The 26,833-nt window shown below is 43.5% G+C and overlaps 1 protein-coding gene across 1 annotated transcript in view; it reads right to left on the minus strand.

Moving 5' to 3' along the window:
* Positions 1 to 26,833, minus strand: part of LOC310941788 (ankyrin repeat and BTB/POZ domain-containing protein 3-A) — a gene marked incomplete at both ends in the record, with an annotated part of 178,178 nt that overhangs the window by 17,290 nt on the left and 134,055 nt on the right. Inside the window, 3 exons of the mRNA XM_083907036.1 lie at positions 3,236 to 3,401; positions 4,227 to 4,379; positions 9,192 to 9,402. Of these exons, the coding sequence (XP_083763162.1) occupies positions 3,236 to 3,401; positions 4,227 to 4,379; positions 9,192 to 9,402 (530 nt within the window). The remainder of the gene's footprint in view (positions 1 to 3,235; positions 3,402 to 4,226; positions 4,380 to 9,191; positions 9,403 to 26,833) is intronic.

Genomic DNA, 26,833 nt, shown 5'->3' on the forward strand with positions numbered 1-26,833 from the left:
ACCGCAGCTAACAGAGCTAACTGGTAAACAGTGCCCGGACTCCGGCGCTGCGGCACATAAACATGGCATCTCAGGGGGGTTTGCGTGGTCGACATGGAGATCTTGACTTCCGCCTGCAACTGGAAACGCACAATTAACTTGCGCTCACCTGCTAAAGGTTATTTCCATACCTCAGAAAAACCCTCGACAATGTTTAGCAAAGGCACTTTTTTTTGTGTTATTTGTCATGACTTGAACTCCACATACACACACATATATATATATATATATATGTGTGTGTATGTGGAGTTCAGTGCATTCAGCAAAGCCCTTAAGAGACCATTAGCACTTCTATAAGCAGCTCACCAAACAGCTGCGCTCATTACTTTTACAGGAAACTCACTCGGAATGGTTTACTCTGCGAGTCTCTGTCGTCGCGTAATGTTCTTCAGCTTTTCGCCGTTCCATCACGGAGAGCCTCTGAAGCGCCATGTGTGCATGTGCAAAGTTCACAATCACATCCGTACCTTTCTGCATCGAGACTGCGCTAAAAATACACAGCAGCACAAATAAATAACAGTTCATTTCCTCCTCATTTCCAGCTGTTCAACTGTCTGAATTGCAAAATAGCCACGTTTCTCCAGGGAGACGGACGTTAAACGTGGGCCGAGAGACTCCAAACATCTTCTATCTTCTATCACATGTCACATCACATGTGATACGACTAAAACAGCACCGTTGTGTGCAAAATACCGTGTAGTGTGTTGTTATTGACCGGTGTTGCTAACGAGGGCTAGCTCGAGATACGTTTACGCGCGGCGCGTTTCCATGACGACTGACCGGAAAAAGATGCGCGAGACGTCGTGTTTACGTACCGCGACACCAAAGTCCAGGCCCCGTTTACCTTAGCGTTAGCTCCGTTAGCTGCATTAGCCCCCTTTTAGCATCGCTACAAATAACCAGCGTACCTGTGTAACCGCTTTATCTTTAACAATCCAGAGTCACATAAACATGACGTCGCGCGCGTCTTTTTTCCGGTCAGTCGTCATGGAAACGTGTCGCGCGTTAACGTTGACGCCGTTGACGCGTTAACGCTTGACAGCGCTAACATTTTATTATTATAAACTTAGATGTGACATCATTTCCAGTTCGGACTTTGTGGAGCATAACGTGCGAGAACAACGCCAACATCGACGCCGGAGTCCAAGTAGCACCGTTTTACCAGTTAGCTCTGTTAGCCGCATTAGCTGCTCTTAGCGCTGTTAGCGCCAGTAGCGCGCCTACAGTGGAACTGTATGTAACTGTCTGTTTATTAAAGGAAAAAAAAGCAGCGCTACAAATAACCAGCGTACCTGTGTTACTGCGTATGTGCGCTAGCGTTACTTTAGAGACTAATTTTAACGATCGGGAGTCACGGAAACATGACGTCGCGCGCGTATTTTCCCAGCCGCGTGTTGACGTCGATGCCGTTGACACGTTAACGTTTGACAGCACTCATATTTTAGTATTAGTAGTATTTTAGTATTCAGGACTTTGTGTAGCATAACGTGCAAGAGCAACAAACGATAACATCGCCCCCATGACACAGCAAAGGAGGACCATCCAGCAGCTCAGTTTCTGGCCGGTTTGAGTTGAGAGTTTGCGTCATCAAAACACGTACGACACATTTTGTTCAGGTTTGGTTCGATCCATCAGGCGCAGACAGGGAAGCGGACGATTAGGCGACGACACAACCTAAGTTATCGTCCTACTATCAGAGGTCAATTGTCGCGCGACGGTTTTTAATCATATCCAGTGTGAACAATCACAGTGAGTCAATGAGCTTCTATCAAACTGACTTCAATCAAACATCTTTTCCGGGGCCATTGTTCTTCAACAAAGGCCCCGTTTTTTTACGACTCACTGATATCTGATATCGCACCACGGCACTTAATTTTGACGATTGACTTCCCCGACACGCCGTTCATTTCAATCAGCAGACAGATAGTGATAATGACGAGTTCAAACTTCCTCTCAGCCGCAGTGACAGACGGCAGATTTTGACTTTATTGCGATAATATAATGACGTCTTTGGGGGAAATCAAGTTTTGTCTTTATTTACCGACATCATCTCCGCGCTAATAGGCTCCTATTTGAACTTAACCAGATATAGTAGCTCTCGGAGTACGGGAAAATCTGATTGCACTATTAGCCTCCACTTAGCAGCTCCTGGAATAAGCAGCAGGACTGGGATTTAAGAAATTCCCAAATCGCATTAAGATTTCAGAGCAGTGACGCTGCGATATCGACCGGGTGGCTGAAGCGAACCCAACCGAGCTCAATCAGGGAGTGATCGTTCAAGAAGCAGTGGAGGTTTTGGGTTCCAAAGCCCAACTCTCGTTTGATTTGATTGGTTGTCTGAGCCAAAGTGTGACATTTCTGAGTTCACCGAAAATTGCGTGATTTAAAGGCGCCATATGTAAGAATGTGGCCACAAACGGTTACTACATTCAAATTAAAAAAATACCGAGGTCTTTTAGGTTTCGTTTTTCTGACGTAACTGGCAACCCCGTGGTCGCTCGGCAGCTGAGACTCTACTGACTGCAATGACTGGTAGACGGCGGTAGGTGGCGCCACATGACGCCAAAACCGTGATTTCAAAACATAAACATGATTTGCAGTCTGCAAAATATTTTTTTTTTAATGCAAATATTTTGTCTGTACTGTTGTTGTTGGTGAGTTCAGTTTGTTATATGAACATTATTCCTGAGTCTCTGTGACATATTAGGAGGATTTTATGGCCGGTGGCTTTAGATTTATTACATAATGCACCTTTAAAGCGACTTCAGCGTAACGGCGTAACCTGTACAAATTACGGTTCTAGACAAAAGTACGCAACTTCCGTTTCCCCGCTCTACTCGCTCTCATTGGTTCATGCTAACGCCTCCAATAACTGTTTAATCGTAAATATCAAACATGTCTAATACTTCCGAAATCGGGAAAACTCTGATGCGTCCAATGGCGTTAAAATCGCGCCTGCTAATCCCTCGCGCTACAGGCTAATTTGGCCAGATAATCTGTCCAAATCGAGCTAAAAACGGAGGACACCCACGATTGCTGGAAGGGCAATCGAGAGCAATCGTGGATTTTGAATAATCTGCTTTATAGCAAGGATTATAGGTGGACTAGGATACGTTGCCAGGTCATGTTTGCTTAGAACCTCCACTCTGAATGTGAAGGTAAACACAAGGTGGTCGTGTGTGAGTGAGTGCCAGACCTGTTCGCTCATGCTGTTGATGCCATCAGGCCCCAGCAGGTTCACCGCCTGCTTGACCAGGTCCGTGCGTCCGCAGTTGAGCATCCTGAAGCCCAGGTCCTGCAGGAACTTGGCCTCGGTGGAGGCCGCGTCCAGCTTCCTGGTGGCACAGAAACAATCCTCCGCTCTGCGTGAGGCAACACACACACACACACATTCCAGAAATCTGTGAATAAACATCTCCACAGCAAAGGGAAACGTGAAAATGAAACGTAAACCTCCTGCTTCTTTAAGCATCTTTTTTCCACCAGACATGAAGCTCATTAACACACAGTCTATGATTTTTATTTCTCAGTTAATCCACAGCGCGCCGTCAAAGCTCAGGTTTCCATAGAGTCCCAGAGGAAACCTGATTAATGAGGTTTGTCCTCGGTGGTTTTTTTTTGTTCTCTATATTATATTCAAAAATAATTAAATAATTCAACACAGCAGTCATTTTCAACCAAACCGACGCGTATTAACACTCGTAAAAGTCTTAGTTAGTTTTGTTTTAATGACAATTAAGTGGGAGTACGAGCACTTTTGTTTTCATTAATGGATAATCTGGGAGAGATTTTCTCACAATTAAGGTCGTCAATCTAGTTTAATTTAGCAGAGAAGCAAATAAGGCGGGGCGATATTCACATTCAGCACATTTAAATCAGATATAAAACTGATAAATCAGTTGTTAAAATTTTGGTTTTTTTTGCCCGAGAAGATTCGAGGTGAGGATTTTGTACGATGGATGTTACGAATTTTAATCTGAGATGAGATTATCCTCTCATAAATAAGGTTTAATTAAAATTACGATGAGTGCCATTAGTAACATAATGGAGCTGATAAATAAGAGAACTTGAACTCAAACACACATGGCGTGCTTGTTTACTTCCTGTTCTCCGCTGTATTTGTCTAAAAATAAACAACATAATATATATATATATTTTTATATATATGTAAATATATGTAGTCTTACTTTATTTGTCGCGGTTCACAGTCCACGCCGGGGAGCAGGAGCCTGGCGGCCTGCCTCACGTCGTCGCTGTCCACGGAGAAGCTTCGCCGATGCTCGGTGTGGGCGACCGCCGCGCGGATCCACTCCATCAGAGGCGGCAGTACCAGGAACGGCCTGCGGAGCGGGGGTATCAGGGTAAATGGATCATTTCCTGATTTTCAAAAATTCATCAAAATTAATCCTTAAGAGATACGCAAATATTTTCAACAGATCCTTGTTCAGGGCGATACCGACTATTATGATGGTAAATTTCAAGTCGTTCTGAGATACTTTTTGTTTTTGTGAAGAAAGTCAGCTCACTGTCAAAGTGCATCAGGGAAAATGATAATTTCCTGATTTTCAAAAATTCATTAAAATTATTCCTTAAGAGGTTTGCAAATATTTTCAACAGATCCTTGTTCAGGGCGATGCAGACTATTACTGTGTAAAATTTCAAGTCATTCCGAGATACTTTTTGTTTTTGTGAAGAAAGTCAGCTCACTGTCAAAGTGCATCAGGGCAAATGGATAATTTCCTGATTTTCAAAAATTCATTAAAATTATTCCTTAAGAGATATGCACATATTTTTAACGGATCCTTGTTCAGGGCGATGCCGACTATTATGATGGTAAATTTCAAGTCATTTTGAAATACTTTTTGTTTTTGTGAAGAAAGTCAGCTCACTGTCAAAGTGCATCAGGGAAAATGATAATTTCCTGATTTTCAAAAATTCATTAAAATTATTCCTTAAGAGGTTTGCAAATATTTTCAACAGATCTTTGTTCAGGGCGATACCGACTATTACGGTGGTAAATTTCAAGTCATTCTGAGATACTTTTCGTTTTTGAGATTAAACTCAGCTCACTGTCAAAGTGCATCAGGGAAAATGATAATTTCCTGATTTTCAAAAATTCATTAAAATTATTCCTTAAGAGGTTTGCAAATATTTTCAACAGATCTTTGTTCAGGGCGATACCGACTATTACGGTGGTAAATTTCAAGTCATTCCGAGATACTTTTCGTTTTTGAGATTAAACTCAGCTCACTGTCAAAGTGCATCAGGGCAAATGGATCATTTCCTGATTTTCAGAAATTCATAAAAAATATTCCTTAAGAGATATGCAAATATTTTCAACATATCCTTGTTCAGGGCGATGCCGACTATTACTGTGTAACATTTCAAGTCATTCCGAGATACTTTTTGTTTTTGAGACTAAACTCAGCTCACTGTCAAAATGGTGACGTGACAGCTGAAGACAATAACAACAGCATTAATATAGGTTTTTCTCAAAAGCCCGGACTTTGACAGATTTCGTGTGTCCGCGCCTCGTCGGAAAAAAAATCACGTGACTTCCAGAGATTTCTCTTATAAAAACCTGCCTGGGATTTTTCCTTCTTTCCTTTCCCAGCAGCGATAACTCTGTCCGTCTGCCTCAGCGGAGCTTTACTGCCGATTAGTGTGAGATGTGAGAGACTTTGTAATCCGATCCTCCAAGGATGCAATAATCCGACGACACGGTTGGGACCGAGTGAGTCGCGGCGACGGTTCCAGTTTGACGGATACGACGCGGTCCCACGGGTAAACACTGTCGCTAGTGTAGACGGCGGCCTTCGAATACGTAATTTAACTCTAAGACTCCTTTGTTTTTTAACGTCGCTCTATCACGAAGATCATATACAAAGGCCTTAATCTTCTTCTTCTACTTGTTTGCGGTTAACAACGTACAGTATGTGCTCGCTGTACGGCAAACACAATTACAATTTAGGAGTCGACTCGGACGCTAATAAAAACAGACCGATGTCCGCGAAGGCTTTTAAAGCCCAGAAGTAGCCTCAGACGCACAATAGAAACCCCCGAAGACATCAAATTAAATGGTCCAATTTCACGTTACGGTCGTATAATTATATTACGGATCCATCAGCGAGGTTTCGTCCGTGGAGATTTTGCTCCTAAAGGAAGAAGATCGTTTCTGAATAACAGAAAATAAAACTATCGTCCGTTTCGGGACTGTGGGCGTTTGCTGTGTTTTCTGCAGTCAGTCAAATTCGCTGTGAGCACTCGCCTCGTCCAGGGAGCGGCTCTGAGGTATCGATTTGCCACATTTGACACTCAACTGTCAACAAGCAATAAAAAAAACAACGTCGTTTTCGCGTCTTTCGACACCTGCAGTCTGCCAGGAATTTCGACTCTGACAGGTGTTTTTATTCAAGACAAGCAAGGGACGGTGGTGTTATAATAATGTGACAATTCAGATGTCGAAGCTTAAGCGTTAAAGAGACGGCTTGGGATCGTTATCGCGCGGAACAGAGTCCGACGCTCACTGAAAACACGGCTGCCAGCATGGACCGAATGAAAAAAAAAAAAAAATCTGTCAGCTTTAGTCTTTATCTTAAATGTTAAAAAACCCAACGTTTTTCCAGCTAATCTTGAATTTGTAAACACCAAACCACCATCCTGCACCAAACACATTTTTTTTAGCGCTACAGGACAAGGGCACTGCTGGTTTACTGCTAGCCCTGAACCTTTTGTGTTCCCCTCCTCACCTGAAGGTGGCGACATAGGTCGCCCAAGAATGGCGTCTATTTGTGCATACCGTGGGAACTGTCACTTCTTCTAAAGCATGTCATTGTGCGGCACTGAGCTTCCATTTTCCCGCCAAAAAACTTCTTCGTTCTTCTGGATGCTAACATGCTAACAGTGGTGATATATATATATATATATATTTTTTTTTTATATCTGTCCATATTTCTATAAGAGCTTTTACCCGAAGTTCCCGCCCCTACCACTGGGTGGAGTTTAAGCCCCGCTTACCGAGCGAAAAAAAAACAAAACATTTCGACAACAACAGAAGAAGAAGTAGTCGCCAAGATAAGTCGTCCGAGCCTCGATCTGGCGACCCCGACACCCCCGAGGGAGCTCTGGCATCGTTCTCTTCTTCTTTGGTAGGAATGCGTCCGATTCCCTACGTCCAGACTTGTACCGCCACCCGATGGTGAAGGCAGATACTGCAGGATCCTGACGCGCGAGCGTACCAGGGTTTTTTTAAAGGTCCAGTGTGTAACATGCAGGAGAGTTTATTGGCAGAAATGTAATAAAGTGTATAATGCCTTTAAAATAAAGAAGTTTGTTTTTTCGGAACCGTAGAATAAGCCTTCTGCAGCGGCCCGGACGGACAAACCAACCATGGACACTCGCGACACAAATGATGTCCTTTCTGGTTCGTGAAGGCCACCGTAGCTCCTTAATGGGCCTATAATCTCACCGTTAGACGCCACTAAATACCTAAAATACTTAAATACTGGACCTTTGACGCAAATCGGGGGAAAATGGCCAAATGACAACAAACATGATTATGTCTCGGCAGTTCATGTCTCTTCACTGATCCTTCGCCCGCTTTGTTATTCAAGCTCTTCCCGCCTGACTTCAACCTCGCAGCAGAATGCTAAATAGAGTGTTTTCTCTCCGGAGAGCTGAGAGCCTGCTGACATGTCACTCCGCCTGACAACCCCTCCTCCTCCTCCTCCTCCTCTTTACTCCCCCGAGTCTCCAGGATGGAGTTTTATCTCTTTGGAGCTGGGAAAAAAAGATGTCGGAGGATCCGTCCGTCCGTCCGTCCAAGTGAACTCCCCCTCCCTGGTTCCCATCAATCCGCTCCAGGAGTGCCAGCGACGACCGAGCCCACACAGTGAGGAAAGTACGGGTTACTGTTCAAACCCTCCGAAAACCCTGAAAACTGAAAATGTCAGTCGATGCGGAAACTGTCTCTCGGAGACAGAAATGTGGCAGATTGGATTATTTTTTGAGGTTTCAGGTTATTTTTTTGATGCACAGCTCAAAGAGCGGATGGCGACGGAGCGGCATATCCCAGCTTACCATCTTGTTTTAGGAGGCGAACATGGTTTTAATGGAAACGATAGGGTTGCTGACCTTGGTCCTGATCTTGGTTCATAATCCACGTCCTACCCGGGGTCATCAAAGAAGGAGAGAGCGCTTAAAAGTCGCTGTCAGAAGTGTTGTCTTTGGTCCAAGTGGCCACCAGCTGTGACATCACCCGTAAGAATCTCAAAATTCCCATTTCTTGCTATATGCCGGACTATGCAGCCGCATAGGGCACCACAGCCATCAAAGGGGGCCCCCCAAAACTGCAAGTTCAGACTCATATTTTATTATATTTTGGAGAATTAAAAGTACCTGTCTTTATTTGCATGTATTGGATGCGTTCATTATGCATATATTCGCAAATCATGTAAGTGAATCGGAATCTCTACCTCGAGTTTGAAAAAATAGGGGCCCCCCCAAATAGTATTTCACGTAGGGCCCCGAAACAGCTAGAAACGGCCCTGGTAACCAGGCTCCTATTACACGACACCTTGTTTTATCATGTTTTTATCAACTTTTCCATCTTGTTCTGTTGAAGAAGATCTAAACCTAGTGGTGTGACCAGTAGAGTTCCCCCCCCCCGGCGATATCCTCTTTAATGACCTCGAATTGTGTTTGAGCAGGGTTAGCCTTTGCTAACCTCACGAGCAGAGATCCTCCATGGAGTTGGATATTTTATGTTCTCCTTATTGGCCGATACCTGGAGAAGGTTCTTCCGGATTTATAAGCAGATCCCGGAGAATGAGAACCATCTAGAGCGGTGGTAGCTGCTCGAATATTTCAGGTGTTGATCACATATTTTTGACTTCGTCTCTTGGTAGATTTGACTTTCAGTTAGGACCAAATGACCTGAAGATGCTGAGATCTTCGTTTGGGAATGACCAGGATGGACCAGGATTTAGAAAATAACATGTCTGAGGGATAGTCCAGGTTGAGATGGTTTGGTCATTACGTCGGGACAAAAGACGTCGAAAACGGAACCTACCGAGAAGGTTCGCGGACGACGTGAAGATGGACATAACCAAGAGGGGGTTATGTGTGTGTGGGGGTGTGTGCGTTGGACTCACCTTTCGGTCTGTAGGGTAACTTTGGAGGGTTCCACGTTGGGGTTCTCCCACTCCATCTGCGGGCAGTGCATGAAGTAGCACAGCGTGTAGAGCGCCTCGGGCTCCCAGTGCAGCGCGCTCGGGTTGGGCTTCTGGTGGACCGGGGTGCCGTTGCCGGGGTTCTTGATGTGCAGCGGCTGCAGGTGGTGCATGGCCCGCGACACCAAGTCACCTAAGGGAGACAGATTTATTCACACGTTAGCGTTACGTATATACACGCGGTGGATAAACCCCCCGTCTCTCACAGCTCTCGGAGCACTTATGGTGATGATGTAAAGAACTTCATTCAGCACAAGGTCTGATTCACAGCATTGAGCTATTCACGCAGCAGGAATTCCCACAATGAAGCTCTCACAAAATGAGCGTCTGCCTTCATTCTTTGTCATTAGCTCTTTTTATTCACCTAATGGCTCGCAGGGAATCTATAGCGCCTGCGTCAGAGCGTTAAAAGCATCGCTGTAGCTATAGCGCGATCTTTAGCATTAGTTTTTTACGGACAAAAGCCTTTTTTAATAAGAGAGTCGCATTGACCTGAGGATCATTTTAAAAGACTTGTTAAAGGTGATAAAAAGCCGAAAAAGACGACTTTTTCCACTTAAATGTCAAGTATTTAACATTTAGAAGGATTTATTGGCAGAAATGTAATGTTTCTCTAAGTGTATATATTCACTTTAAAAAATTAATTTCACATATTTGTTTTATTTTAAGTGGAAAATGACAAGACCAATAACTTGGTCATCCTCAATCGCGCTACCACGCGTTAACGTGCCTTGTTAGCATGCCTTACAGTGGGTTAATGTAGCTTACAGCGCGTTAGCATGTCATACAGTGTGTTAATGTGGCTTACAGCATGTTAGCATGCCTTACAGTGCATTGCAGCATGTTAGCATGTCTTACAGTACGTTAATGTAGATTACAGCATGTTAGCATGCCTTACAGTGCATTAATGTAGCTTACAGCGCGTTAGCATGCCTTACAGTGTGCTAATGTGACTTACAGCGTGTTAGCATGCCTTACAGTGCGTTAATGTAGATTACAGCAGGTTAGCATGCCGTACATTGCGTTAATGTAGATTACAGCATGTTAGCATGCCTTACAGTGCATTAATGTAGCTTACAGCGCGCTAGCATGCCTTACAGTGCGCTAATGTGACTTACAGCGCGTTAGCATGTCATACAGTGTGTTAATGTGGCTTACAGCATGTTAGCATGCCTTACAGTGCATTGCAGCATGTTAGCATGCCTTACAGTGCGTTAATGTAGATTACAGCATGTTAGCATGCCTTACAGTGCGTTAATGTAGATTACAGCATGTTAGCATGCCTTACAGTGCGTTAATGTAGATTACCGCATGTTAGCATGCCTTACAGTGCGTTAATGTAGATTACAGCATGTTAGCATGCCTTACAGTGCGTTAATGTAGAGTACAGCATGTTAGCATGCCGTACATTGCGTTAATGTAGATTACAGCATGTTAGCATGCCTTACAGTACATTAATGTAGATTACAGCATGTTAGCATGCCGCACATTGCGTTATGTAGATTACAACATGTTAGCATGCCTTACAGTGCGTTAGCATGCCTTACAGTGCTTTAATGTGGCTTGCAGCGTGTTAGCATGCCTTAGAGTGCGCTAATGTAGATTACAGCATGTTAGCATGCCTTAGAGTGCGCTAATGTAGATTACAGCATGTTAGCATGCCTTACAGTGCGTTAATGTGGCTTACAGCTATAGCTAAATCAATCAGGCGTGTTGGAGCAAGGAAACATCTAAAACATGGATAGGACAGGGTTCCTCGAGGACCAGGAGTGGGAAACAATGTTCTATATTGAGAATAAAGTCTTGTTATATCCTCAAAAACCACTTTAGAAAGCGTTAAACGAGTATTAGCAATAAATTGCTGTTCAAAACTGAAAAGACTGCAGTGCTGGCATTTTGGATTCAGCACTTGTACCAAACATGACCTGTTTTTTTTTTTTCCAACAGCACTTTTCTCGCCGTAATGACAAAAATGCAGTTTGAGTTTGGGAAAAATGAGCCAAAAACATCCCAATTTGAACATCGGGGACGTTTGTTTAGACCCAGCAGAATAAACAGGCTGTCGGGTTCGAGTCGAGCTCGATTACTTCCCTCTCCAATCAAGCTCACAGTCACAGTGGAGCATTCTCCGCGGTCCATGAAGCCGACACAGCTGTGCCTCGCGCTCTCTCAATCAGAATTACTCTGAGCTAACGGAATTTGGCACAGAGTGAGTCCACACATGGGGTTGTCCAAACCTTTTTTTAAAGATTTGATAATGGGAAGATTCCAGAGGGGAGAAAGGTCCCATCAGAGATCTTACAGTGCGTTTATGTGGCTTACAGCGGGTTAGCATGCCGTACATTGCGTTAATGTAGATTACAGCATCTTAGCATGCCTTACAGTGCGTTAATGTGGCTTACAGCGCGTTAGCATGCCTTACAGTGCGTTAATGTGGCTTACAGCGCGTAAGCATGCCGTACAGTGCACTAAATGTAGATTACAGCGCGTTAGCATGCCTTAGAGTGCGCTAATATGGCTTACAGTGCGTTAGCATGCCTTACAGTGCGTTAATGTAGATTACAGCATGTTAGCATGCCTTAAAATGCGTTAATGTGGCTTACAGCACGTTAGCATTCTTACACTGCGCTAATGTAGATTACAGCACGTTAGCATGTCTTACAGTGCGTTAATGTAGATTACAGCATGTTAGCATGCCGTACATTGCGTTAATGTAGATTGCAGCATCTTAGCACGCCTTACAGTGCGTTAATGTGGCTTACATCGCGTTAGCATGCCTTAGAGTGCGTTAATAAGGCTTACATCGCGTTAGCATGCCTTAGAGTGCGCTAATGTAGAGTACAGCATGTTAGCATGCCTTAAAATGTGTTAATGTGGCTTAAGCACGTTAGCATTCTTACACTGCGTTAATGTAGATTACGGCGCGTTAGCAGGCCTTACAGTGCATTAATGTAGATTACAGCATGTTAGCATGCCTTACAGTGCGTTAATGTAGATTACAACGCGTTAGCATGCCTTACAGTGCGTTAATGTAGATTACAGCATGTTAGCATGCCTTAAAATGCGTTAATGTGGCTTACGTGGCTTATGTGGATCGTTGCGTTCCGGAGGCAACGTTCGACAGTGCGCTAGTAAAGTGAGGCGGTTGCAAACAAGTTGGAGTTTGACTTGAAAAGTTCCTGAAATTAGAGGTGGACTCCACTGCTAAAATAAATCTGCAGTTTCTTACCTCCCACCCGTCCATGCGCTACTGCTGTATACACACAAACGCTCCCTCAGTCAGGCCTGATAGTTTTGCTTCACAGAACCAAAATTTTAATTTGCTGTGCGCATAATACATCCCGTCTTCTTATGTTGTCGTAAAAATAAATAAAAAAAAAAAAAAAAATCGGATGACCAAAAAGACGCAGAAAATTAACAATTACCAAAAATTACGAACTGCAGCTTTAACGTAAATAGGGTTGTCAAACATGCGGCCCGCGGGCCAAAAGTGGCCCACCCAAGGGTCCAATCGTCCAATTGGTCATAATGTGAAAGCTCCACTGTGACCTGTAAGTTATTTTATAATATTGTTGAAATTAGGTGTTTATAGGTTGTTATTATGCTATTATTGAGCTCTAGCTACATGCGCTGCTTTCACCCTGTTCCTCTCTTGGCCACCAGGGGGGGTTCACACATTAAAAAAACAAAAAACAACAACAACAACAACTCTGCTTTTACGGCACTGCCTTCAGCAGCTCTTTGGAGATGAAATATATACTCGTGCGACTGCTGCGTCGTGACCAAAACAGAAGCCGACGAGGGACGTAGAGGAAGTCTCGTAAAAACAAGTGCGCGTACATTTGTCAGGAGCTTCAAAAACACACACACACACACACCGTGTAGTTTAAGTACTTTTTATTTCACTGCCTGCTCCCTAACGAACGCGGTCCTGGGTCTTTTGTGTTTTTTCCGCTGTGTCAGAGCTCAGCAGGCGAGCGGGAGCTTCCTCGCGTCTAATGGCCGCGAACGCCGCAGGAGAAAGGACCTTCATTCTGCAGAATCCCGGCTCTGTGCAGACGCTCAGTCATCGCGAGGACGTCATCGCTCACGGAACGGAGGATCCTGGCAGCTCGCCGACGCCTTTTATGGACGAGGTCGTTAGCGACGCACACTCAAGACTAATGATGTCGCGGCCGAGAGTGAAAGCACCGCGGGGCGCGATCCGTCACAAGGTTCCTTCGGAAAAGGAATTAAAACTTCAATTGATCTAATTATTTACTCGGCTTATTGGAAACGGCGGAGGGTTTTCAAGACGCTGCCTGAAGATCTGAGGATTTGAACACAGTCGCAGTGTTTACACTTAAATAAACCACAGTTATTTTTCTGTTCTATAAATCAAACTATGGTGAGAAAATACAGAGGTGGACAAGGAAGGAATTACAGGACAGGTGAACGATGAGGACAGGTGAACGATGAGGACAAGTGAACAATGAGGACAAGTGAACGATGAGGACAGACAGGTGAATGATGAGGACAGGTGAATGATGAGGACAGGTGAACGATGAGGACAGGTGAAAGATGAGGACAGGTGAAAGATGAGGACAGGTGAATGATGAGGACAGGTGAACGATGAGGACATGTGAAAGATGAGGACAGGTGAATGATGAGGACATGTGAAAGATGAGGACAGGTGAAAGATGAGGACAGGTGAAAGATGAGGACAGGTGAATGATGAGGACAGGTGAACGATGAGGACATGTGAAAGATGAGGACAGGTGAAAGATGAGGACAGGTGAAAGATGAGGACAGGTGAATGATGAGGACAGGTGAACGATGAGGACATGTGAAAGATGAGGACAGGTGAATGATGAGGACAAGTGAATGATGAGGACAGTTGAACAATGAGGAAAGGTGAATAATGAGGACAGGTGACAGGTGAAAGTCGAGGACAGGTGAACAGTGAGGACAGGTGAACGATGAGGACAGGTGAATGATGAGGACAGGTGAATGATGAGGACAGGTGAATGATGAGGACAGGTGAATGAAGACTGGACAGGTGAATCATAAGGACAGATGAACGATGAGGACAGGTGAATGATGAGGACAGGTGAACGATGAGGACAGGTGAAATATGAGGAGAGGTGAACGATGAGGACAGGTGAATGATGAGGACAGGTGAACGATGAGGACAGGTGAACGATGAGGACAGGTGAAAGATGAGGACAGATGAACGATGAGGACAGGTGAAAGGTGAGGACAGGTGAATGATGAGGACAGGTGAATGAAGACTGGACAGGTGAATCACAAGGACAGGTGAAAGATGAGGACAGGTGAAAAAATAATGAAGACAGGTGAATGACAAGGACAGGTGAATGATGAAGACAGGTGAACGATAAAGACAGGTAAACGATGAGGAAGGGTGACCGATAAGGCCGGTTGATTTGAAGAGGACACCGGAAACTTTGGCAGGAAATGATGAGGACAGGTGAATGATGAGGACAAGTGAACGATGAGGACAGGTGAATGATGAGGACATGTGAATGTCTGTGTCCATAAACACGCAGAAGAACGTCCTTAAAGTCGTAGATCTCTGGCGTAGAACTGCTGTAGAACTCTCGTTTGCTGCCATCAGCTACATATTTTTCCCTTAATACCCAACATTTGGCGATATGTTTAAAAGTAAACGTTCTCCGAGGGAAAATAAGAGTCGTGGAGCAGAGTAGATTATATATAAAAGCTCTGAGCTTTTGTTTGTTCTAAATATACTCAGGAACTTGGACCGTCACACAAAGGGAAACAGAGCGTTGGTGACATGGTGAAGTCTAAAGCCTGAGGTTCTCCATCAGAGTTCTGAAGCACAGTTTGCTCTGAGCCTCCGGGGACTCGTGTTAACACTTACTGACAAAACAGTTAAATGACAACAATGAATCATTGAGAAAACACGTCTTACACCACGTGTCGGTCACTCACTGATCTCACGCTAATGAAGATGTAAACTACAGTCGGTGCTGCTTCTAATTCACATCATCATTAATACAAAGGTAAACAAAGGCTCTGTTTAACCCGCGGCACTAAAAAAGGAAATCTAATACATGAGTAAAAGTACAAGAATATTAGCAGAAAATGACTTTGGTAGAAGTTTAGGTCTTAAAGTAAAAAGACATTTACCGTACTTGGGCGTCAAAAGTCAGTTTTCTGGTAACGACGGCTTCGGAAAAATTAGCATCAATCGCATATCTTTGAAGCTTTGTAACCATAGTCCTGGGTTCGCAGCCCGGCTGTGACACACACTTATCTCCAATCATGACTCCAGATGTGATAGAAAAGGCAGATTTTAATGCACGTTTTCAACTCCTTTGTTGTAAAACATGTCACTTGGACTGTTGAAAAAAAAAAGGGTCTAAAGGGACCGTAGGAGCCCAGAAATCGCAAAAAGTGCGGACAACCTCGGTATAATTGAAAAGCAACCTTTAAACGAAGACTACTATGATGATCTGCATGACTGAGAACCTTCACGGAACCTTCACCGTCCTTCTCAGCAGGTTCTGGATCCTCAGGGTCCAGGACCTAATATGATTGGAGTCCATGCTCCACAGTCACAAACGCTCTTGATTTAGCAAGTGAAAAAAAAAGGGTCCAAAGGGACCTTAGGAGCCCAGAAATCGCAAAAAAAGTTTGGACAACCTTGGTATCATTGAAAAGCAACCTTTAAACGAAGACTACTATGATGATCTGCATGACTGAGAACCTTCACAGAACCTTCAGGGATCCAGGACCGTTCTGGAGGATCCTCAGGATCCAGGACCTAATATGATAGGAGTCCGTGCTCCACAGTCACAAACGCTCTTTATTTAGCATGTGGAATAAACCAAGCGTAGAAGGAACCAAACCCTTTACATCTACTGCACGTACCTCAGGACGTTAATAAAGATTAAGGAGATACAACTTTTGTACTGAAGACAATCCTCAGGATCCAGGACCTAATATGATTGGAGTCCATGCTCCACAGTCACAAACGGCTCTTTATTTAGCAAGTGGAAAAAAAAGGGTCTAAAGGGACCGTAGGAGCCCAGAAATCGCAAAAAAAGTTTGGACAACCTTGGTATCATTGAAAAGCAACCTTTAAACGAAGACTACTATGATGATCTGCATGACTGAGAACCTTCACGGAACCTTCAGGGATCCAGGACCGTTCTGGAGGATCCTCAGGATCCAGGACCTAATATGATTGGAGCCCGTGCTCCACAGTCACAAACGCTCTTTATTTAGCATGTGGAATAAACCAAGCGTAGAAGAAACCAAACCCTTCACATCTACTGCACGTACCTCGGGACGTTAATAAAGATTAAGGAGATACAACTTTTGTACTGAAGACAATCCTCAGGATCCAGGACCTAATATGATTGGAGTCCGTGCTCCACAGTCACAAACGGCTCTTTATTTAGCAAGTGGAAAAAAAAGGGTCTAAAGGGACCTTAGGAGCCCAGAAATTGCAAAAAGTGCGGACAACCTCGGTATAATTGAAAAACAACCTTTAAACGAAGACTACTATGATGATCTGCATGACTGAGAACCTTCACGGAACCTTCAGGATCCAGGACCATAATTCTCAGCAGGTCCTGGATCCTCCTAATATGATCGGAGTCCATGCTCCACAGTCACAATCGGCTCTTTATTTAGCAAGTGAAAAAAAAGGGTCTAAAGGGACCGTAGGAGCCCAGAAATCGAAAAAGTTTGGACAACCTTAGTATAATTGAAAAGCAACCTTTAAACAAAGACTACTATGATGATCTGCATGACTGAGAACCTTCACAGAACCTTCAGGGATCCAGGACCGTTCTGGAGGATCCTCAGGATCCAGGACCTAATATGATAGGAGTCCATGCTCCACAGTCACAAACGCTCTTTATTTAGCATGTGGAATAAACCAAGCGTAGAAGGAACCAAACCCTTCACATCTACTGCACGTACCTCAGGACGTTTATAAAGATCAAGGAGATACAACTTTTGTACTGAAGACAATCCTCAGGATCCAGGACCTAATATGATTGGAGTCCATGCTCCACAGTCACAAACGGCTCTTTATTTAGCAAGTGGAAAAAAAAGGGTCTAAAGGGACCGTAGGAGCCCAGAAATTGCAAAAAGTTTGGACAACCTTAGTATAATTGAAAAACAACCTTTAAACGAAGACTACTATGATGATCTGCATGACTGAGAACCTTCACAGAACCTTCAGGGATCCAGGACCGTTCTGGAGGATCCTCAGGATCCAGGACCTAATATGATAGGAGTCCGTGCTCCACAGTCACAAACGCTCTTTATTTAGCATGTGGAATAAACCAAGCGTAGAAGAAACCAAACCCTTTACATGTACTGCACGTACCTCAGGACGTTAATAAAGATTAAGGAGATACAACTTTTGTACTGAAGACAATCCTCAGGATCCAGGACCTAATATGATTGGAGTCCGTGCTCCACAGTCACAATCGGCTCTTTATTTAGCAAGTGAAAAAAAAGGGTCTAAAGGGACTGTAGGAGCCCAGAAATCGCAAAAAGTTTGGACAACCTTGGTATCATTGAAAAGCAACCTTTAAACGAAGACTACTATGATGATCTGCATGACTGAGAACCTTCACGGAACCTTCAGGATCCAGGACCGTTCTGGAGGATCCTCAGGATCCAGGACCTAATATGATTGGAGTCCATGCTCCACAGTCACAAACGCTCTTTATTTAGCATGTGGAATAAACCAAGCGTAGAAGGAACCAAACCCTTCACATGTACTGCACGTACCTCGGGACGTTAATAAAGATTAAGGAGATACAACTTTTGTACTTAAGACAACTTTCAGGATCCAGGACCTAATATGATTGGAGTCCGTGCTCCACAGTCACAAACGGCTCTTTATTTAGCAAGTGGAAAAAAAAGGGTCTAAAGGGACCTTAGGAGCCCAGAAATCGCAAAAAGTTTGGACAACCTTGGTATCATTGAAAAGCAACCTTTAAACGAAGACTACTATGATGATCTGCATGACTGAGAACCTTCACAGAACCTTCAGGGATCCAGGACCGTTCTGGAGGATCCAGGACCTAATATGATTGGAGTCCGTGCTCCACAGTCACAAACGCTCTTTATTTAGCATGTGGAATAAACCAAGCGTAGAAGGAACCAAACCCTTCACATCTACTGCACGTACCTCGGGACGTTAATAAAGATTAAGGAGATACAACTTTTGTACTGAAGACAATCCTCAGGATCCAGGACCTAATATGATTGGAGTCCATGCTCCACAGTCACAATCGGCTCTTTATTTAGCAAGTGAAAAAAAAGGGTCTAAAGGGACCTTAGGAGCCCAGAAATCGCAAAAAGTTTGGACAACCTTGGTATCATTGAAAAGCAACCTTTAAACGAAGACTACTATGATGATCTGCATGACTGAGAACCTTCCAAGAACATTCACCGTCCTTCTCGGCACGTTCTGGATCCTCAGGATCCAGGACCTAATATGATTGGAGTCCGTGTTCCACAGTTACAAACGCTCTTTATTTAGCATGTGGAATAAACCAGAGAGAAAAAACCCCCGACATCCAAGAAACTAACAACGTTCTCTTGGGGTTTTTTTTCTCTGCAGAGCAAAAAATAGAAAGTCTGCACAAGCACATGGAGACTTTTCCTTTTTTATGATCCATGAACCACGATCATCAACCTCCCCTCAGCTCCATTAATCGTTCTCCTGACTTAGCTCGTCGCTTATGATTATCGAAGCGACGCCGGCTCCTTCGGGAGTTTGACGATCCATCTGGTCAGAATGAATGAAAGAAAGTGGAAAATAAGCCTAATTTCTGAAGATCTAATCTCTGCAAATCTCGGAAATAATCCCAGCTGCTCCTGGTTTGTGTGATTCGAGCGTTAAATACAAAATAAAGAGACGACATTTTCGGTTTTAAGGGAACATTTCTGACATGAGAGCGTTTCTATGCTGATGATAAGTGTCATTTTCTTACAATTCCGGCCCAGTTTTTCCTTGTTTTTTTTACAGTCTGAAAGTGGCTAAATTTACCGGTTTTTACGTCTTCGAGCGACACAAAAATGTCCGTATTTGTTTTCTTAAAAGAAGAAAATGGAACTCAATTTCAAGAATAGTTTGGTTTATTTCTTTTAGGGCTGATACGGCAGTGAAAAAAAAGGTCAATTTCCACGCAATATCAACATTGATTACACTTAAAACCACCATAAAAACACATAAAACTCATTTAAAATAAGTGAAAATTAGAAAATGTATTGTGAAAATTTTAGAATAGGGAATAATCTGTCGATTATTTTCCCGATTAGACTCTTCCACTGTGAGTTAACCTGTGTTAAATGACGTATATTCACTCATTTTGATGTAAATGAAAGGGTAAATAAAGTCATAAAACGGCGCAGATGCTCTGAAAACAGGGAAACGGTTGACAAACTTCCATCAGTGACACTTTAAGTTCATCCAAACTAAACTAATTAACTTCAGAAAACTTCAGTAATTCCTTTTTTTTTTTTTTTTTTTCAAATTAGTCAAATATTTTCCTTTTCCTTCCAGATCAGAGCCGAGTCTTCATTAAAAAAAAACGAGCGTGATCTCCTGACACTGAAGTATAAACACAGTGAAGTGGAACATTTAGACGGTAAAAACAGATTAAACTTTCAAATTAGAATAAAAAAAATACACTTTAACGTCTATAAATGTCGTCTTGTCAGCAGGTAAAAGAAAACCCAACGTGATTAAATGTGGATTTTACCGAGAACTCGCTCCGTAGATTAGTTAAATAAATGACTGTAGATACAGATAATAACGTGTTTGTACTGTTTTCTACAGTTTTTATCTGTATTATTATTATTATTGTTGTTGTTATTGTGCAAACAACAAGACCTCAGTTCAGCAGCAGCGCCGCGTTTCTGCACATTTGTATTACAAAGTCTGAATTCTTCCCAGGCGTTCAAATACCCAGAAGTCATGTAGTGAACTGGTGAATTATGCAGTGAGTGTGTGTGTGTGTGTGTGTGTGTGTGTGGCAGAGGTGGTGTCAAGGTTACACAGTGTGAATTATAACTTTAACTGTCATAAAAAAAAGTATTTACCACTTTTAAAAATAGACGGATTCTACCTTCAATTTTCAACTTTTCCATATTTTTTTAAATATCTAATGTTTTTGCCCTTTAAAAATACCATAATATACACATGAGCTGTACACACGTCTATAATGTGTTATTTTTGTTATATATTCAAGTGTTTTAATTCATACTCAGATTGGAAAAAGTCTATTTTTTGTGAAAGAAAAATTGTGTTTTTCTTCCATAAAAGTTCCGTGAATCGGAATTTAGAAGATTTGTGGCACGTGGGCGTCTCACGGGTTTAAAAGGAGAAAGTTTAAAACCAACAAAAGTGTTTTTTTATTTAATTTTTTTAAATGGAAGCCAAAATACTAAATTTGTCTCTTGGGAAAAGTTAGTAAACCAAGTGTTGGGTTCAACTCCTACATCTACGTCTTCTGCTGCTACAGGTGAAAAGGAAACCGGAATCTTTAAAGATTCAAAAAACGCTGAACGTGAGAACGATATGTTCTTTTCCATACACCGTCTTACAAACACGATTAGCAAACGATTAAATACAGCGACTCGGTGGAGATAAGTTGACGTTAAAATGCAGGTGATTTGAGCGGCAAATGTTCAGAAATTGGTATCTAATTAGCAAAAAAAAACATGTATTTTACGAATATTTGGTTCTTTATTGCAGGAACCTCGTGGTACGGTTCAGTTTGGTGACGGTAAAGTCCTGGATCAGGCTTGTGTTTCGACTGAGAACGGTACCTTTACGTGCTAGGCTACAAAGGAGGAAATCCAGCAGCTTTTTTTTTCCCTGCTCTGTTTATGGCTGGTTTGTTTGCGTTTGCCTCGACTTCCATGAGATATTTACACCAATTGCAAGGGAGTAGCGTACCGTACCATCTTACTCTGGTACCCGAAGGGAAGGTTGTTGTTGTTTTTTTTAAAACTATTCCTCATGGAAACACCAAGAAATACGCATCATACCAAATTAAAGTGTTCCACTTGGAGGAAACACGGCTAAAGTAGGTTTTTCCGTAATACGAGCTAACGCACGACAACAAAAACAACCTATTCTCATTGTTGTTTCTCGTTAGCGTTACATTCTAAATCCACGGTCTCTTGACTTTCTCTAAAAAAATAAAATAAACGTCCTCGGACTCTTTTAATCACAGCTCAAATCCCACTTCCCCAGATGTTCCCTCCGCATGCTAATCAGGGTGCGACGATAAACGATTATTAAACCACCGTCCTGAAAGCATCGAGTTTCATAAAGTACCCGCCGCCGTCGCGCGCCCCCGTTCAAACAAACGCCGTCCTTCCTCCGATTGTCCTTCGTTAAACGCGTCTCCTGGTGATTCACGTCCACTTAAGCCTCGCTGGTAAAAGCCTCCGCTGTCGTCCACAGTGTCGGTGATGACACGTCCTGCAATCGCCTGTGATTAATTGTGGCCGTGGAAATCGCTAACGTGGCCCCAAAGGCAGAGAGTCGCTCCGAGTCGCTCGCGTTACCCGGCGATGATTAAATGTCCGCGACGTCGCCCTCGGGGGAAGCTACGAGTGTCGGAGGACGGCGAGCGGGACACGATGATCTCAGGTCGTGTTTGATGATATGTTGGGTTTACAGGTGTTTCTGGGTCAGTTTCAAGACAAAGAACGACCAAAGAACCTTTTCCCAAACCCTTCAGGGAACTATGTTGGTTTTTACAGAGCAGAAACCGTGTCATTTTTCTTCATTTGTGTGGTTAGCATTCACTACTGAACACCCAACACCCTCTCTGGCTGCTATTGACTATTCAGGAACATGGCAGCACCAGATGGCGCCCTCCAAAACAACAGACTCTTAAAATACATATAAAAGAAAGTATTATGGATATTGATGCAGCCTAATGGAAACTTGAAGAGGACGCTATTTGGGGGTCGCCTTCACATAACCTAAAGGATTTAGTCCTTTAGCACCAGATGTCGCCCTCCAAAACAAGACTCTTGTCTTAAAATACATATCAACCAAGGTATTAAAGATAGCATTATGGATTTATGTGCATTTAATCAAAAAATTGAATGGAAACCTGATGAGGATATACCAGAAAGGATTCAGGCCAAGGGCCCTTACATGCAACCACACAGGTGGTCAACCATGTAATCACTTTATTAGTCTATTTTTGGCTGACTGTCCCCAACAACAACCATTTTTTTTAGCACCCTTACCTTGGTGTGCCAAAAATTGGAACCGTTGGGGCTGGTTATTTTGCAAATATTCCTCAAGGAAACACAAATAAAATACATAACGGTACCAAACCAAAGCATGAAAAAATGGAACCGTTAGTAAGGTAGCGCCAGGCTAACCATACCGTACCATTTCACTTTTGCACTTTTGCGGTTATTTTGGTACTATTTCAACGTAAGGTACCAAGGTACCGAACAATTCCAATTGGTGGAAACGCGGCTAAAGTTTAACGGCTAGGTTTTCAAGGCTAGCCGAGCGCGTAAAAGGTCCCTTCAAGGCCCTTTAGGGACCTTTATCACACAGGTGGTCAACCATGCAATGGAGTTTTCCCATCACGCAGTTCAAGCACGACTCGACTCGGATTGCTTTTTGCTATTCCATTAGGGACAGTATCTGGTACCTGGTGCTTTTAGGGTACGCCAACAGAGAGCTAGCTACTGATTGGTCAGAGAGCTCCGTCACTGGAAACCCGCCTTTGGCAAAAGCGTTAGAGCGAGACTACATGGTCCGTCCACAGTCCTAGCAGCTAGTCCACCTTCGCCTTGAGGTGGTACTATGAAGTTATGGAAAACAACGTGACTGATACCGGAACCGAGAATCGTGCTAGAAATGTAGCATGGAAAAACCGCCATATCTTACGTCAAGTTTTTGTTCGTTTCTGAGGCATCCAAAAACGTACAATCTGCCGAATAACGACGTCTCTGCCTGTCGTGGACCTGTGTGACTAGATCAAATTAAAGATACCTACAGGTAAAAACAGTAGTTTTGTTCCAGCCTCTGTGGCGCAGAGGCATCAGGCTGATCCACAAATACAGTCACTTTTTACAGTCACCGTCAGGATGATATTGTTTCACTTAAACTTCCACAGACTCCACAGTAGAAAGAAAGAAAGAAAAAACCCAACAAAAACTAATTAAAACTTGGGTAATGTACAGTGTCTCTCCAGCCACTGCATCGTGAAACACTGCATGTCTGGAGGCAGCGACTTAAAAAGAAGCACTTGAAGGCAGCAGCAGCAGCGGCAGCGGCAGCGGCATCAGCAGCGGCAGCAGCGTGATACCATCTGTTTTATCCCGGGATCCAGTCACAATGATGAGGAGCAGAGAATAATTCATTGAAATAATTTGGAATGTTTTTTTTTAATTTATTTATTATAAATGATCAGTGCAGCTGTGAGCAGACGAAATGTATCTCACAGCAGGGGTTCACATCCTTCTCACATCTGTTTTGATTTAGAGGTGTGCGCGTCTCTCTTCCTACAACAGGAAGTGGAATCTTACCTTTGGCGCAATATCTCGACCAACACCAGAGAATCCCATCATTTATTTCTTTTTGTTTACTTTGTTGGCTTGGCTAACGTCAGACTGCATCTAAAACTCAGTTTGAATATGGAAAGTTCGCAAAGTTCCAAGAGGCCTAATGGACGGACATAGATCTGTACGCTATTAGTTTACGTGCCGCGGCACCGGAGTCCAGTCGTCGTTTACCAGTTAGCTCCATTAGCTCCTTAAGCGACGTTAGAGTGCCTACGTGACGTAAGTCACGTAAACACGGCGTCACGTGGCTTCTTTTTCCGGTCTGTCATCATGGAAACGCATCATGCGCTAACGTGCGTTAACGTTAATTGCCATCTCAAACTCAAGTTTGACTATGGAAAGTTCGCAAAGTTCCAAGAGACCTTACCGACGGACGTAGATCTTCTGTACGCGATTAGATAGAGTTTAGGTGCCGCGGCACCGGAGTCCGGTCATATTTCACCAGTTAGCTCCATTAGCTCCTTTAGCGCTGTTAGCGCGTCTACAGTCGAACTGGAGCGGTCCGTTTGTACGTGTGCCTCTGTTTTTAAAAGTTTAGCGTTACGTAGCGAGACTCGTTTTAACAATCGGGAGTCACGTAAACACGGCGTCACGCGGCGTCTTTTTCCCCCGTCGGTCGTCGTGGAAACGCATCAGGCGCTAACGTGCTTTAACGTTGACGCCGTTGATTGCCAAAACTTAAACATTTATGGAAATTACGAACACTGTGGGCGACAAAGACGCCGATTCGCCGGCTTCCTACAACAGCGCGAGTGAAATTAGCGTAATTTACTCCGACGTGCGACATCTCGGCTTTCAGAAACCGTTTGAAATTTTTGCCAAACCGTTTGCGTAATTACGATAATGCAAAAAGTTGCGGTGGAGAGTGGGGGACCGTCTCCACTGCCCCCTACTGTCTGTCCACGGGAAATAAGGTACCAGCTATAAGACCAAGGCAGCGCTAGCTTTATTTTAGACGTGTCGGAGGAAGCCAGGAAGAGGAAATGACTTTTCTGACAATGAATGGATGGATGTTTACGGTGGTGTCGTACAAAGATCGACTCTGCAGAGAAAAACATTGAGCAGACTTGCTCGTCTGCTCTAAACTCTTCCCCGTCTTTCTTACTCTCCGATCGAGCTATGATTGAATTCAGCATCCGAACCAGCGGGAGTCGAGTGTCCGACTTCAATCTGAATGAGAGAAAGATGACGCTCCCAGTGACGCAAGACTGCTGCAAACCACCAAATGGAAAGAGTCATTTCTGATGGAGCAGGTGTGGCGGAGGAACATCACGGTTATTTCGTTTTTCGTCCCGCGGCAGCTGTCCGTTACCGCCGCCCCTGTGATTACGCGATGAAACCCCCCCAAAAAAAGACTCAGTGACGGCCCTGTCGGAAATCAATCACGACTCTGGAAACGACTTTCCCCAAATCAGCCTTATCTTCTCCGGTCCGTGGTGGAAAAAACGGGAACATCGTCGTCTTTCCCCGCAGGAAGGGTGTTGAGGCGTCCAAATGGATGCCACTTTACTCCGTCTAACGGCTCTTTTAGGGACTTTAATTGCTGTTGCGTGACGATCTGCAGAGGCACGGCTGCAGAATGCTGCAGTGTCTAACAAATAAGCGTCCTCCGCCGTTCACACACTCAGTTCAGGGCTTAACTTTCCGGTTACCGCTGCAGAAAATCAGATAATCGCCAAGGTCACCCGAGGGAATACTTCAGCGGACGACTAAAGACACGTATACCCTTTTTTGCGAGTTGGTGGTGATGATATACGGCTCCAAACCTCATCCTGTACATAATCCAGAAGTTTCCTATCTAGTCATGTTCGTCCTCGAATGAATATATGACTCAAAAAAAGGACAACTTTCTTGTGACGGGGAAACTCCAGGTGTTGTAGTAAGAGAAGAATGAGATTTTGTGTTTCAGGAGAGCAAAAAAGTACAACAGCAGAGTTCAGTCCATCCATAAATGCTAAAAATCTCTGGACGTTTAATCTCATAACTGTCCAACGGTTCACTTGACACGCTTCCAGCTTGGCAGGCGACTCATTGAGGGCACCGGTGTGTTTGGATAAGAAATGCAAGACAAGAAACGGGTGTCAAACGACTGCTGGAACTAGTTTTTTTTCTACCATTGGGTGAAGAAAAGTTTCAATATCCCTGGAAAAGTTCAAAATCAAACCTTGAAATCCCATTTTAAGTTTGAATTAAACAGCCTAGAAGTGCATCAGATATTCCATCTCAGAGTTAAAGGGAGTACTTCAGCGTATCACTGAAGGCACGTATACCCTTTTTTTGCGAGTTTGTGTTGATGATATACGACTCCAAAATCGTGTGTCGTTCTAAATCAAACCTTAAAGTTTGAAATGAAACAGCCTAGAAGTGCAGCAGATGTTCTATTTTGAATGTCCTTGAGTGATCGATGCTATTTATGGTACACAAGTAAAGTCTTCTGAGCAGGGTTCCCGCACCTTGGTTGACATCCAATTCAAGGACTTTTCAAGGACTTTCCAGGACCAATTGCTTACACACACATATCCAGAGGCGATTCTAGAGTCTGTAGGGGCCCTACGCAAAAATTCCCAGGGGGCCTTTTAACCCGTGTTCATCACCATTACGTTGTAAATAATCTGACACCAACGAAAAGTTCTAAATATTTTTTTTTCAAAATGAATGAAATAACGTGGAAAAGCCTTGTAATTAAAAAATATGTGGAAATATAAATGTAAAGAACAATAAAATACTGTAAATAGCTTTTAAAAACATATATAAACTGAGTAAAAAAAGATATGCATTACACTGTAAATAATCCTCTACATTTTCCAACTTGCAGAACAATAATTTCACACAGGTTAACGTGAGGTGGGGCCCCTTTGGGGGGGGGGGTTTCCTACTGAGATGTCATTGCAAATCGCCCATTGTTGTTTAAGGGGGACGGGGAGGCGGCTGGTCACTGCACATTTCAGTAAAAACAGCCC

The sequence above is a fragment of the Microchirus variegatus genome (genome assembly GCF_963457635.1).
Source record: "Microchirus variegatus genome assembly, chromosome: 20".
NCBI lineage: Eukaryota > Metazoa > Chordata > Actinopteri > Pleuronectiformes > Soleidae > Microchirus > Microchirus variegatus.